Here is a 12,326-nt window from a genome sequence, read left to right as displayed (position 1 = left end):
TTTTTTTTAATGGGGGATTGTTTTTGATAGAGAATTTCATTAAAGAATTTTTCTTTAATAGATTTCGCTGAGATTTTTTTTTTTTTTTTTTTTTTGATAGATCATTTCGTTAGTGTAAACTTTTTTTTAACAGGGGAGATTTTTTTTTTGATATAGAAATCCTTTTGAGAATTTTTTTTAATAAGATGGTAAGAATCTTTAAATTTTTCTTTAATCGGGGATATTTTTTTTTTGATTGAGAATTTCATTAGAGAATTGTTTATTGAAAAATTTTTATTTTTTTGATGGAGAATTTTGTTTAGTAATCTTAATAGAAAATTTTATTGAAAATAGTTTTTTTTTAATAAATGTATTGAGAATTTTAGTTCGAAATTTTTTTTTTAATAAAGAATTTCATTAGGGTTCTTTTTTTTATAAAAAATTGATAAAAATTTGTTGGAAAATTTTTTATTAAATTTTACAATTTTAATAAATTTTTACTCCTCTTCATCTTCCCATCACTTCTTTTCATCTCCCATCGTTCCTTTACTCCTTTTCATCTCCCATCACTCCTTTTCATCACTTCTTTTCATCTCCCATCACTCCTCTTAATTTCCCATCACTTCTTTTCGTCTCCCATCACTCCTCTTAATCTTCCCATCACTTCTTTTCGTCTCCCATCATCCTCTTAATCTTCCCATCACTTCTTTTCGTCTCCCATCACTCCTTTTTATCTCCCATCGCTCCTCTTTGTTGCCCATCACTCCTCTTTGTCTCCCATCATTTTTTTTCGCCTCCCATCACTACTTTTCATCTCTCATAATGTCCTATTTCTCCTTTTTGTTTCTTATCACTTCTCATTATTCTTTTTTATGTTACCAAAATTTTTGCTTAAGATAGAATTAATTAAAATTTATTGTTAGGGTTACCCATGGAAATAGTTGAAGATTGAACAAGTCACATGATATAAGGCCAGACCCTTCTATAATCTCTTAAATTTTTATCAATAATTATACGAGCAATCAAGAACTCTGGAGGGAAAATCAGAAATTCTGCAGCAGTCACCTCGACCATTTGTTGAACTTTGGGAAGAGAATACAGATACCTTAGTAGTTTCTGAATCTGAAGGAAAAAATGGTGATCTATCATCTGAAGAAGATGAAAGATTGGACTTTCTAAACTTAGATGGATTAAATACCTTTCCAACAGAGCAAGAACCAAATCAGCCTGTTTTACCACAAGATCAGCCAATTTTTGACCTACAGATACCTCAAGATATACCACTTTTACAACCTATATCAGCTTTATCTAACCCAATGGAAGGAGAACAAAGAATCCAACAAGAACAGGACCTACCATTATTTCAGGATTAACAAATTCCACAGAAACAGAATAATCAAATGGTTCAGCAACAATAATAAGATCTACCATTATTTCAGGATCAACAAATTCAACAGAATCAGAACAATTGATTGTTTCAGCAACAAGTTTGAGATCCAGTTCCATGAGATAATAACAACAATCAGAATGACAATGTTAATAATGGTAACTTTTTGGAAAGAAATAATATGTTGCAGATGGCCCAGTTCATCCAACAATTTTTAAATCAACAAAACCAGCAGAATCAGCAAAGTTGGGGAGCATTTTTACCAACTTTTAGTGGAGAAAATCAGCAAGATCCTGTTGCTTGGCTTAGAGATTATAATGCTGTTTCTGAAGCCAATGGTTGGAATAATGTTCAAAAATTGCAAGTATTACCAGCTTATCTAAGATCTACTGCAGCTGATTGGTATCAATCATTAAAGCAAGATAATCCAGGATTTGTTACTACTTTGGGTTGCAAGGTTTTAATGGAAATGTTAACAATTTTGAGGATAGATTTTTAAGAAGATTTCTAACTGTAGCAATGATTGAAGTATGGACTATTGAATTAGAGTAAAGAGTACAAGGATCTGATGAAACAGTTGAGCATTGTGTTTCTGTTTTGCAAAAGTTATTTACTAGAGTAGAAGGATATAATGAAGCCCAGAAAACTCAGAAGTTTATCTCAGGACTTACTTGAGATCTGTACATAATGGTACAATCGACACATGATGGAACATTTCAAAATGCAATAGATAGAGCAAAGAGATGTAAGATGACTCTTATGGCTGGGAAGAATAAAAACGTAAGCAACTATGACAATAGTGCTCAGTTGGAGACCACTCAATTGACAAAATGATAATGAAACTTTCAAAGTCTGTTTCAGAAATCAAGAATGAAATTAAAGAAAAAGCAGAAAATCGATCTCACTATAATGGCAGAAATAATAACTCTCAATGGAATAGAAATAATAACAACAGTAATAGTAATAATGGAAGTGGCATAATAGTAATAGTACTACAGGAGGAAATAGATCACCTATTGTTTGCTATATATGTAGAGAACCAGGAGTCCAGGACACATTAGTAGGACTTGTCCACAAAGAAATAATAATAGAAGTGGTAATGGTGGTATAGCTGCAACAGTACTGAATCAACAATCTCAGCAACCTCAACTTGCTCAATCTACTCAACCTTTGAATGCAAACAGTACAAATAACTTGAATTCCAATAGCAATGATTTAATAGCACTCTTAGTACAGCAATTGTTGGCCCAAAAGGGTGCCAATAGCACTATTTAAACTAGTACCAAGCCACCAAATGTTATTACTGATTTAGTCTGGAGTGATAACTAACGTCAGAGATATCAAATTGAACAGTTGTGGTAAAAAAGTCAAATAGTAAAATTATAGGTGTTTCAATAATTTGTAATGAAATATGGGAGTATCACTAATAATTCCCAATAGAAAATTAATAATGAAAGTATGATTCTGGTAAATAATGTAAGAGTTTCTTAAAAATAAAAATCTATCAAACAAATAATGACAAATACAAAGGTAAAACAAGTAAAACATGCAAAAAGTTACTGCAAAAAAAAAACTAACAAACAAATCATATAAAAACACAAATACACAATACTTCAGATAACACAATCTAAACTCTCTGTTAGATCTACTCAGGTGTTAACAACTTTTATTCTAAAGAAAATATTGCCCTATATATGTTTACATTTTCACACATGACAGTTTGAACTTATCAATATTATCCTATTATACTAATATGATTAATCAATCAATTGTCCTTTTTTCATTGCAATTATCTGTAAAAACCTTTCTATTGCTATTTCGTATAAGTTCCATGTGTCTATATGATTCATCAACTATGTAAATTTCAAGAAACTTCTCTAACTAACTAATAAAGCAATTTACTAATGTTATAATAATTAAACTGATACTTATAAGTGAATATTTATGAGTCAAAAGCAATAATAATACTAAAAGTGGTTAATTGATGTAAGTTAATTAAATAAAATTAAAATATATTATAAGAAATGTTTCATATTGTAATAAACTCAGCATAATCATAGGATTTCTGCATACTACATTATGTGACTTGTCATTACTTTATTGTTATTTCATTTTTTTATTAGCATCTTTCTCCTTGTTATTGTTTCTTTTATTTGTACAATTCAATAAAAATATTTTTTTCTTTAAAATCGTAAATGTGTGACTTAAATTTTAATATTAGCAAATAAAATTTCATTAAATAAGATTATTTTGAATAAATATGTTTGCAAAATATTTTTAAAAAATATCTTTTGCAATAATAACAGATCGAAATTAGATACATCATGGCTTTTGAAAAAAAAAACCCAGGCGATGATCGCTTAGGCGACGTTTAGTCGTTTAGCAATCCCCAATTTTTATTTATATATATTTAAAGTATTTAAAATAGTAGATTTTCATGTTTTTATGCCAATTATTTAATATTATTAATAAAAAGAAAAAACACTTCAAACAAATTTCTGCTATATACTTTTTTAAAGTTAACATTATTTTAAAAACTTTTAATTTATGATATATGAATATTATATGATTATATAATAAGAAATTTGTAAAAAAATTTTTATGGAATTAAAAAAATATTAAATTAAAAAAAAAATACTAAAAATTAAAGTTAAAATGGAATCAAAAAATACCAAACTAAAGAAAATTATTAAATAAATTAAGATAATTTTTTTAAAAAAAAAATACCATAAAATAAATTCTAGAAATCTGAAATTATTAAAATGAAACAAATAAAACAAAAAAAAAAATACTAATAATTAATTTTTATTTTATTACTTTGTAAGCGAGCCAGCTCAAGCTTTTTCGAGCTGGCTTGTCAAGCATCAAGCCAATTTATTAAGTATGGCTTGGCTTGCAAGCCAGCTCGGCTCATGTGTGTGGAGCTTTACTAGTATATAAATTTACTATGCTATTTAGGATTCTATCATAGTTTTTTTTAATTTTATCTTAATCTTATTAATGTAATTTAATATTTTTTTAATTTTATAAAAAAAGATCTCTAATGAAATTCTTTATTAAAAAAAAAAAAAAAAATTTTTCAAGCCAAAATTCTCGATACCTTTATTAAAAAAAAACTATTTTCAATAAAATTTTCTATTGAGACTTCTAACAAAATTCTCCATCAAAAAAATAAAAAAACTTAACAATTCTCTAATGAAATTCTCAATCAAAAAAAATATCCCCGATTAAGAAAAATTTCTAACGAAAATCTTCCATCAAAAAACACATTTTCCCTATTAAAAAAAATTCAAAGATTCTTACCATTAAAAAAAATTCTCAAAAGAATTTCTATCAAAAAAAAACTTCCCTCCTATCAAAAAAAAAAAATTCTCAGCGAAATTATTTATCTTCCTATTAAAGAAAAATTCTTTAATAAATCCTCTATCAAAAATAATCCCCCTATTAAAAAAAAAATTCTCTAATAAATTCTCCGTCAAAAAATACTTTCACCTATTAAAAAAATTCCCAAAAGAAATTCTTTATCAAGGAAAATTCCCTCCTATTAAAAAAAAAATTCTTAACGAAATTCTCTATCAAAAGATATGTCCAAAAAAAAAAAAATCCTATTAAAAATTCTCCAATAAAATTTAAATTTTTTAACGAAATTATCGAAAAAAAAACTCAGAAATGTAAATTTTTTATCAAAAAAAGTCTTTTTATTAACCAAAAGAATTTTATCAAACAAGCCTTTGCCTATAATAAAAATAAAAATTCTCTAAAAAAATTGTTTTATTAAAAAAAAGTCAATAAAATGAAAAAAAATACTTCATGTAAAAACTATGCTAAACTTAAAAAACATGTGATTGACAAAATATCACCCTGTGCTGACAAAGAAACCAATTTTGACAAGATAAAATTAAAATCAAATACAGTTGGACAAAAACATCAAGTACAGACTCAAACACGGACAGATAAAAATACCAAGCACCAAGCATACAGATAATACATCAGATAAACATCAAGCACATGATAGATAAACATCAAGATAGCACGTACAGACGTACAGTCGTACAGATAAATATCAAGCACGGGACAGATGAAAATCAAGCATAAACAGGTAAAATGTCAGACACGGGGTGACATTTTGTCTAGCCATGCTTGATTTTTTATCGCACAATGATAATTTTGTCCAACTCGGCTTGCCATAAAAACTAGTATACATTTTCAGTTGTCTCATATTATGCTAATATTAATAATATTAACAGATAGATAACAGGATTTATTATGAAACAAACCCTTCGAACTAATAATATTATTAATTACCTTATTAATAATAGTTATAACACAGAAATAGTCAAATTTGACGTATTAAATTTTGAATTTGTGATATCTAAATTTAAATGCTACATATATATTAATAAGGGTATTTGAAATTATTTATACCATGTTCTCAAGATGACAAATTATTTTGAAAAATGATGCATATTAAATGGAAAAGAATATAAACAAATATTAGTATTTATTAGAATACTGTAAATAAATAAAATTATTTCGTAAATTTTGAAATGTTATAATGAAAATGTTAACAAAAAAAATAAGTGATTACTATTAAAATTTATAAAAAAATTTAATTTTTAGTTAAAAAAAATAATAAAGTATTTTATTCTGATTTTTACAAAAAAAATAATGAACAGACAAATACAAAATTTTTATGCAACGGTTTGCAGTATAGTTGATCAAATTTCACACTATATATATTATAAAGCAGCACTTTATACTGTTAGATTCAGTCATATCCACCTGCTTACCTTCCTAATCTTGCTCTATCCTATATAGTATGTGTAATATATAATTTATCGGGTTATTTCCTATAATATAATAGTAAATGAGTATCATATTCCAGATTCACAGCGGTCCATTTCACTAGTTTAATGAACAACCTTGTTTAGAGTTTAATTAAAGCGGAAAAGGGAAAAGCTAGTATATGATAATTTATTATTAGGCAAGTTTTGATTTTAATTTAGTACCCATTTGAGTTGATTCAAGAAATTTTATAAATTTATTTCACATTTATTATTATTTTTTTTAAAAAAAAATCACAAATAAGTTCGTTAGTGTATGATTGAATTGAATTTTTATAAACACTTTAGGATCATTCTAATAATTAAATTAATTTACTTTATGAAATTGCCAATTTGCCATTAAAAAAAACGAAAATAATACGATGATATTGTAATAATATATTTATTGTTAATCCAATAATTGATATATAACATAAACTATAGCAATATATAAGTAGACTACTCTTTTGTTACACTCGAATTTAAATTTAAGATTTTTAATTTTTTAATGAATCTCACCTTATCACAAAGTATTATATCAATAATAAAATCTACATTCCATATATTGATATATATAGTACATATAACTAATTTTACTTATCATGTTAATATAAATTGCACAAAATAATTAATCAACTTAACTTATAAAATCATAAATTTGAATATTCAAGTCATTATAATTTAATACTTGTATATCATGTAGTTTAAATTCTTCAACTTTTCCTTCCAGGAATAACACATCTTCATATTTTACATTAAAAGAATCAATAGCCAAATACTTAACTCTTTTCTTTTTCATAATATATTTCTCTATGCAAGGGAAAATATCTTTATTTCCTTCTTTATTTTTATTTCTAATTAACAATTTTTTAATAAAAGTATTTTGAGAATTTTTTAAGAATACTTCAAAATCATCTTTATTTATTTTAAGATATAAATTCAAATATTCTAATTTAAAAGGAAGTATTTGTCCCAAATTTTGTAATATAATTGGACCAATATGACAGTTCATATAAGTAAAATCATCAATCATAAGGTAATTAAGATTTTGTGCCATATTTTCAATTAAATTAAATAATGAATATACAGTTTGATAATTCAATTTAGTAATGGGACCCAGATATTTAATTTTACTACAATGTGTTATAATCAATTGTAGTAATTGTTGTGGTTTATTACTTGTGATTCCAAAATTTTCTAAATAATTGTTGGATTTTTGTATCAACAATTTTAATGGTTCAATTTGTAATATAGAATGTAGAAATAAAGATTTCAATTTAAAAGGTTTGGTAATATTATTAATTTGTTGAATAAATTTAGAATCCAGAGAATAACAATAAACAATATGAATTGATTCTAAAACATTCAATTGATTAAATACTTCACTTAAAACATCTATATTTTTAAAATTAATAGAACAAAATATAATTGTATTTAACGTGTTTGAACAATTATAACTTTTTAATGATAATGATAAATGGTATAAGAAGGGACAATTATAACCAAATGTGATACTTTTAAGGTTTACTTGAGATTCAATTATTTGTGATAAATTTTTTTCAATCATTGGATAATAATAATCATAATATGATATAAATTGAAAATCAATAGACGAAATTGAATTACAATTAGAGTAGATAGTCCTTAAAAATGTTGTTAAATTATCAGTTACTCTATCAAAATCAATTTTAAAATTTTTGATATTACAAATTAAATTCGGATTTTGTAAGAATAATTCAAAAATCTCATCAAAATATTCAAATTCTATATCATTAAGCATCATAATTTTAAAACTATGTAAATTTACTTCGTTTTCAATGAATATTAGAAATAATGATTTATAAATAAATTTTGTAAAGTTTGATATTTGTGAATCTGATAAATTTGTTGAAGTATGAACAGTTACAACCCAACTTTCAACAGAACTACTAATTTTAAATGTATTTAAATGTTGAATAAAACGAGGATAATCAAATAATGTATTTGAAGGAAATAATTCATTACTAATTCCATATTCATTTAATTTTAATTTATCATAATCATTTAAATTATGTAAATAAATTTCAATAAAATGATAATTTTTAGGTAATTTCATTGAAAATGGGTCTTCCCATAATAATGGAATTGTTAAACGACACCATAATCTACAAACTAATATACATGAATGTAATGTTTTATAATCATAACGAAAATATTGTATAACTTCGTTTATTAACTCAGGTAAATCTCCTGAAAAAATTTTCGAACATGCCATTATAAAGAGAAAAGAGAAAGGAGAAAGGAGAAAGGAGAAAGGAGTTTCCGAGATTAAAAAACGTCAAATTTGGCTAATTTATTAAATGCCACAACTTGCTCTGTTTGTCATACAAATCATTTTTTTGCATATTCAATACATGATCTGCAATATAAGGCGTAAGGATTTAGCGTTGCATGTAACTTCGGACAAATCGCAAAATTTTTTTATTTCAACAAAAATCATATAACAAAAGACAATAAAATTTAATAAATTTATAACAAATAATTATTAATTATTATCGCTGTTTTCGATTTAGTTGAAACTGATTAAATTATAAATAAAAATAATAAATACCGAAAACACTTACGTCACATGTTGATCAACAATGATCAGCCAATGAAATTTAAACACATAATAATTTTTCGCGTTCAAACGTTCAAAAGAAAAAATTTCAACATTATGCCTTTTACAACCTTACAATAATTAGAAAATTTCACCAACCATTTAAAAATAATAATTACTATTTTTTATAATATTTCAATTATCTGTAATTTGATTTGAATAATTTTTTATTTAAAGATTTAAAGTTTATATAATTATGATGATTTTTTTTTAAAAAAAAAAAATCAAAATCTTAGTGTTCTGTTAATCTGTAATTTAAATAATTTTTTAATTTTTGAAAGAAACAAATCTTTTTCTAATCACAATCCAAAAATTGCCCTGACCCAAGTACCCACCGCATTTATCTATAGATATAAATATTTATCTCTAGCTGCATATAAAAATATCTTGTTTATCCAACATGGTCTATAATAAAGTGAATAAGAATAAAAATCAGTAATTATTACTTGCTAATATTATACAGTATAGCCAATATAATAATAAACTTAGTTTACCTTTTAAAATAATGTTAAACTTTGCAATCTAAAATACTGGCAAGTGCTTTATTATTTTTTAATAAGTATTTTCAGTTAAATACTCCAGTTAAATAAAAAAAAACAATAATATTTAGTGTGAAGTTACAGTTTCAGTGAGGGGCTGCTATTATACTCCCATTATATCTGGAGTTGAAACGCTAGTAATCTCACATTAAAACATTACGAAAATAAAAAAAAATAATAAAAGTAATATAGGAGTGGCTTAGCATGATATGTTAATCAAAATATTTTTATATGTTAATATGTGAAACGACTGAAACGTGATGCTTTATTAAAGTTTTCGGTCTTTTTATTATAATTGATCGACAAACCGCAGTTTCAACCAAATTTAAAACGGCGAAGATTTTATAGGTTTTTATTTCTAATTATAAAATTTATTTATTATTCCAATCGTATTATTATTAAATCTTGCCACGTTTTTGGCATAATTTCAGTTTTTTCCCCAGTATAATTTTTCCAATGACTTGAATTTGGCGAACATTATTTAACCATAAGTGTTCTTTTGGTTTGTCATGATTCTTTAACAACTATGTGGCTTTAAATACAATTATAAAAGATTAGGACTACATAAATAAATATGATAATATAAAATTATAAGTACTTTGATAACTTCGCCTACAAGGTAATCATTAAAATTTTTCATTTGTAAGGTCACAAGTATAATTATAATAATATAAGGACACATGTGAAATAATTTGACATGCTTCTTAGGTAGAACTAGCATGTTCCCACCAAAATGTATGCAATAAAATAGGGTTTAAGACTCTCTCGTTACTAATTTTACATTTAAAAACATAGGATAATACAGAGATATCTTTTATGACTGAAGCAATAGGTATGTCTAGCCATCACTGGAAATAGTGAGCTGAATAAGCAGTATGATAGCATACAGAAGAAGAGGGAATTTCATTAGAGGAAGAATTATTAGATGAAGATTTACTATTGCAAACTATATTGACAAAATCCTTGAAATATAAATCTGAGGCTTATTCCAAATGGAGACGTCCTTAATAGTGTTATAGAATTAAATACTTTATTAATAAACTCTTTAATGTAATCTTCGTTAATGTGCTCCAATAATTTTCTAGTAGAAGGACCTATATTTTCTCTATTTTTTCTAAGTAATGATATTTCTTCTTCGTATAGAGTTTTAAAGTTATCAATTTGCTTCATAAAGTAAAATGAAAATGGAAATACACAACTTCTAATATTATAAAAATTATCCAATTGTAAATCAAGACCACTAACGGTCATCACATATCCATCCGGCTTAGGTTCTGCAAATATGTTGATATCAACAATCTTATTATCCATAAATATATCTTGCCAGAAATTAAGAAATTGTACGCGTCGTATTGACATTTTCAGCTTCTAGTAAGTCATGAATAAGAAATGTTTTTGTAGCTCCTAGGCGCTCTATAGAGCATAAAATTTTAGTAATAGTATGATGAACCAATGTACGGATGTGTGCTTGTAAAGCAATAGAAAATGAAGAATACGAGTATAATAATTTTTTGTTGATATTACCAATCTTGTTTGGTTTTTATTTTCAACTATTCTTGCGTTCTTATTTTTTTACGAAGTTTGGATGTTCAAGATCTTTCTATTTAAATATCTAATTAAATAAAAAGTTTAAATAATTAAAGCTTTATTATATCCAAACAAATTCACTTTTTCTTCACTAAAATAGCAGCAATACTTACTTCACATGAGATTTAACATTGTTTGGATAGTAGACACCATAACATTTCTTTGTTTCAATATCTTCAAATGGATAAGTAGTTACATAAATTGCCTTCTAACAAAACGGATAAAGGACTTTCTTGTTTTAATGTTTCGATTGTAATTTGTTTCCATCCGCACATAAAGTTAAAAGAGATGAAGAATAATGCAAGCATGTTTATTTTTAATAGCATAATTTCTTGTACTTTTAGTAAGGATTTGTTCGATAATGAACTTGGCTAATTTGATACATTCTAAATTTACAGTAGTGGTATCACATTGTAATATTAATAATTCGTAATCTGACACGAGCCAAAATTTTTTAATTTGTTTTCGAAATTGATTCTCGGTTTTTAAAGTTAGTTTCAAAAAATAAACATTTTGAAGTTACATTCTTTAAGCAAACTGTGATATTTGTGCTGAAAACATGTTAACTATGATTAAATGTCCATCGGATTAGTATTAGCATTTTGTTCATGTAATATATCTTGGAAGTACTGTAATCTGCTATATCATTATGATGTTACGCACATCTATAATTGAATAAAATGGATTAATAAATTATTTGATTATTTTTTAAAAAAAAGTAAAATACACTTACCATTATTCTAATCAATATACTATAAGAAGTTCTTCCGGAAAATTGTGATCCCAATATTACACTGGATTAAAATTCATTTCACGTAATTGATACGTCAAAATATTTGCAATAAAATCACTTTTTCCTATCGCCATTAAATGCAAAAAATCTTCGCTTGTAAGATTTTCATTTATTAAAATGCTGATGGGTATTTGTTCGTATGTTCAACTTTGTATTCATTAAAGTTTTAATAACAGCTTTAAAATATTCCAAACATGTTTCGGTATGTTTTTTGAAACCGCCAAAATTTCTTGCTAATGCTAAATGAATATTTTTAAGAGTCAGAAGAGCATAATAATCACGAAGACCATGAAAATTTGGGAATTCATTTTGTCCTTTTTACTTCATATTCAGAATATGTTTCCGCAAAAGGTTTAAACTTGGCTTTTTGATTTTTGATCTCAGAAGATGTTTCTTGCAAAAGTTTCAAACTTAGAACTTTCATCACATGCGATCAAAAATTAAAAAGCTAAGTTATTCTTGTCTAGAATATCTAGTAAATGAACAGCGGTCTCAACTAGGTCATTCAAATCAAATTTTGGCCTCTGCACTAGTAATTCCCACTACTTTTACTATTATCCAATTCCAATTTGAAATTTCC

The 12,326-nt window shown here is 25.4% G+C and overlaps 4 protein-coding genes across 4 annotated transcripts; 2 read left to right on the top strand and 2 right to left on the bottom strand.

The window, feature by feature from the left end:
* Window positions 1-910: 910 nt before the first annotated feature.
* On the top strand, window positions 911-1,352 carry OCT59_000330 (uncharacterized protein; the record flags this gene model as incomplete). The annotated part of the gene is made up of 2 exons (XM_025326854.1): window positions 911-919; window positions 999-1,352. The coding sequence occupies 2 exons, from the start codon at window positions 911-913 to the stop codon at window positions 1,350-1,352; spliced, it is 363 nt and encodes a 120-aa protein (XP_025174019.1).
* A 701-nt stretch (window positions 1,353-2,053) lies between these two features.
* On the top strand, window positions 2,054-2,641 carry OCT59_000329 (uncharacterized protein; the record flags this gene model as incomplete). The annotated part of the gene is made up of 3 exons (XM_025332290.2): window positions 2,054-2,146; window positions 2,218-2,349; window positions 2,402-2,641. The coding sequence occupies 3 exons, from the start codon at window positions 2,054-2,056 to the stop codon at window positions 2,639-2,641; spliced, it is 465 nt and encodes a 154-aa protein (XP_025174021.1).
* Window positions 2,642-6,826: 4,185 nt separating this feature from the next.
* On the bottom strand, window positions 6,827-8,491 carry OCT59_000328 (uncharacterized protein; the record flags this gene model as incomplete). The annotated part of the gene is made up of 1 exon (XM_025326856.2): window positions 6,827-8,491. Exon 1 carries the CDS (start codon window positions 8,441-8,443, stop codon window positions 6,827-6,829), a length of 1,617 nt encoding a protein of 538 aa, XP_025174022.1. The 5' UTR covers window positions 8,444-8,491.
* A 1,811-nt stretch (window positions 8,492-10,302) lies between these two features.
* Window positions 10,303-10,725, bottom strand: OCT59_000327 (uncharacterized protein; the record flags this gene model as incomplete). The annotated part of the gene is made up of 1 exon (XM_066138758.1): window positions 10,303-10,725. One exon carries the CDS (start codon window positions 10,723-10,725, stop codon window positions 10,303-10,305), a length of 423 nt encoding a protein of 140 aa, XP_065988223.1.
* Window positions 10,726-12,326: the final 1,601 nt, after the last annotated feature.

The sequence above is a fragment of the Rhizophagus irregularis genome, chromosome 1 (genome assembly GCF_026210795.1).
Source record: "Rhizophagus irregularis chromosome 1, complete sequence".
NCBI lineage: Eukaryota > Fungi > Glomeromycota > Glomeromycetes > Glomerales > Glomeraceae > Rhizophagus > Rhizophagus irregularis.
This window is presented reverse-complemented; position numbering and strand designations above follow the sequence as displayed.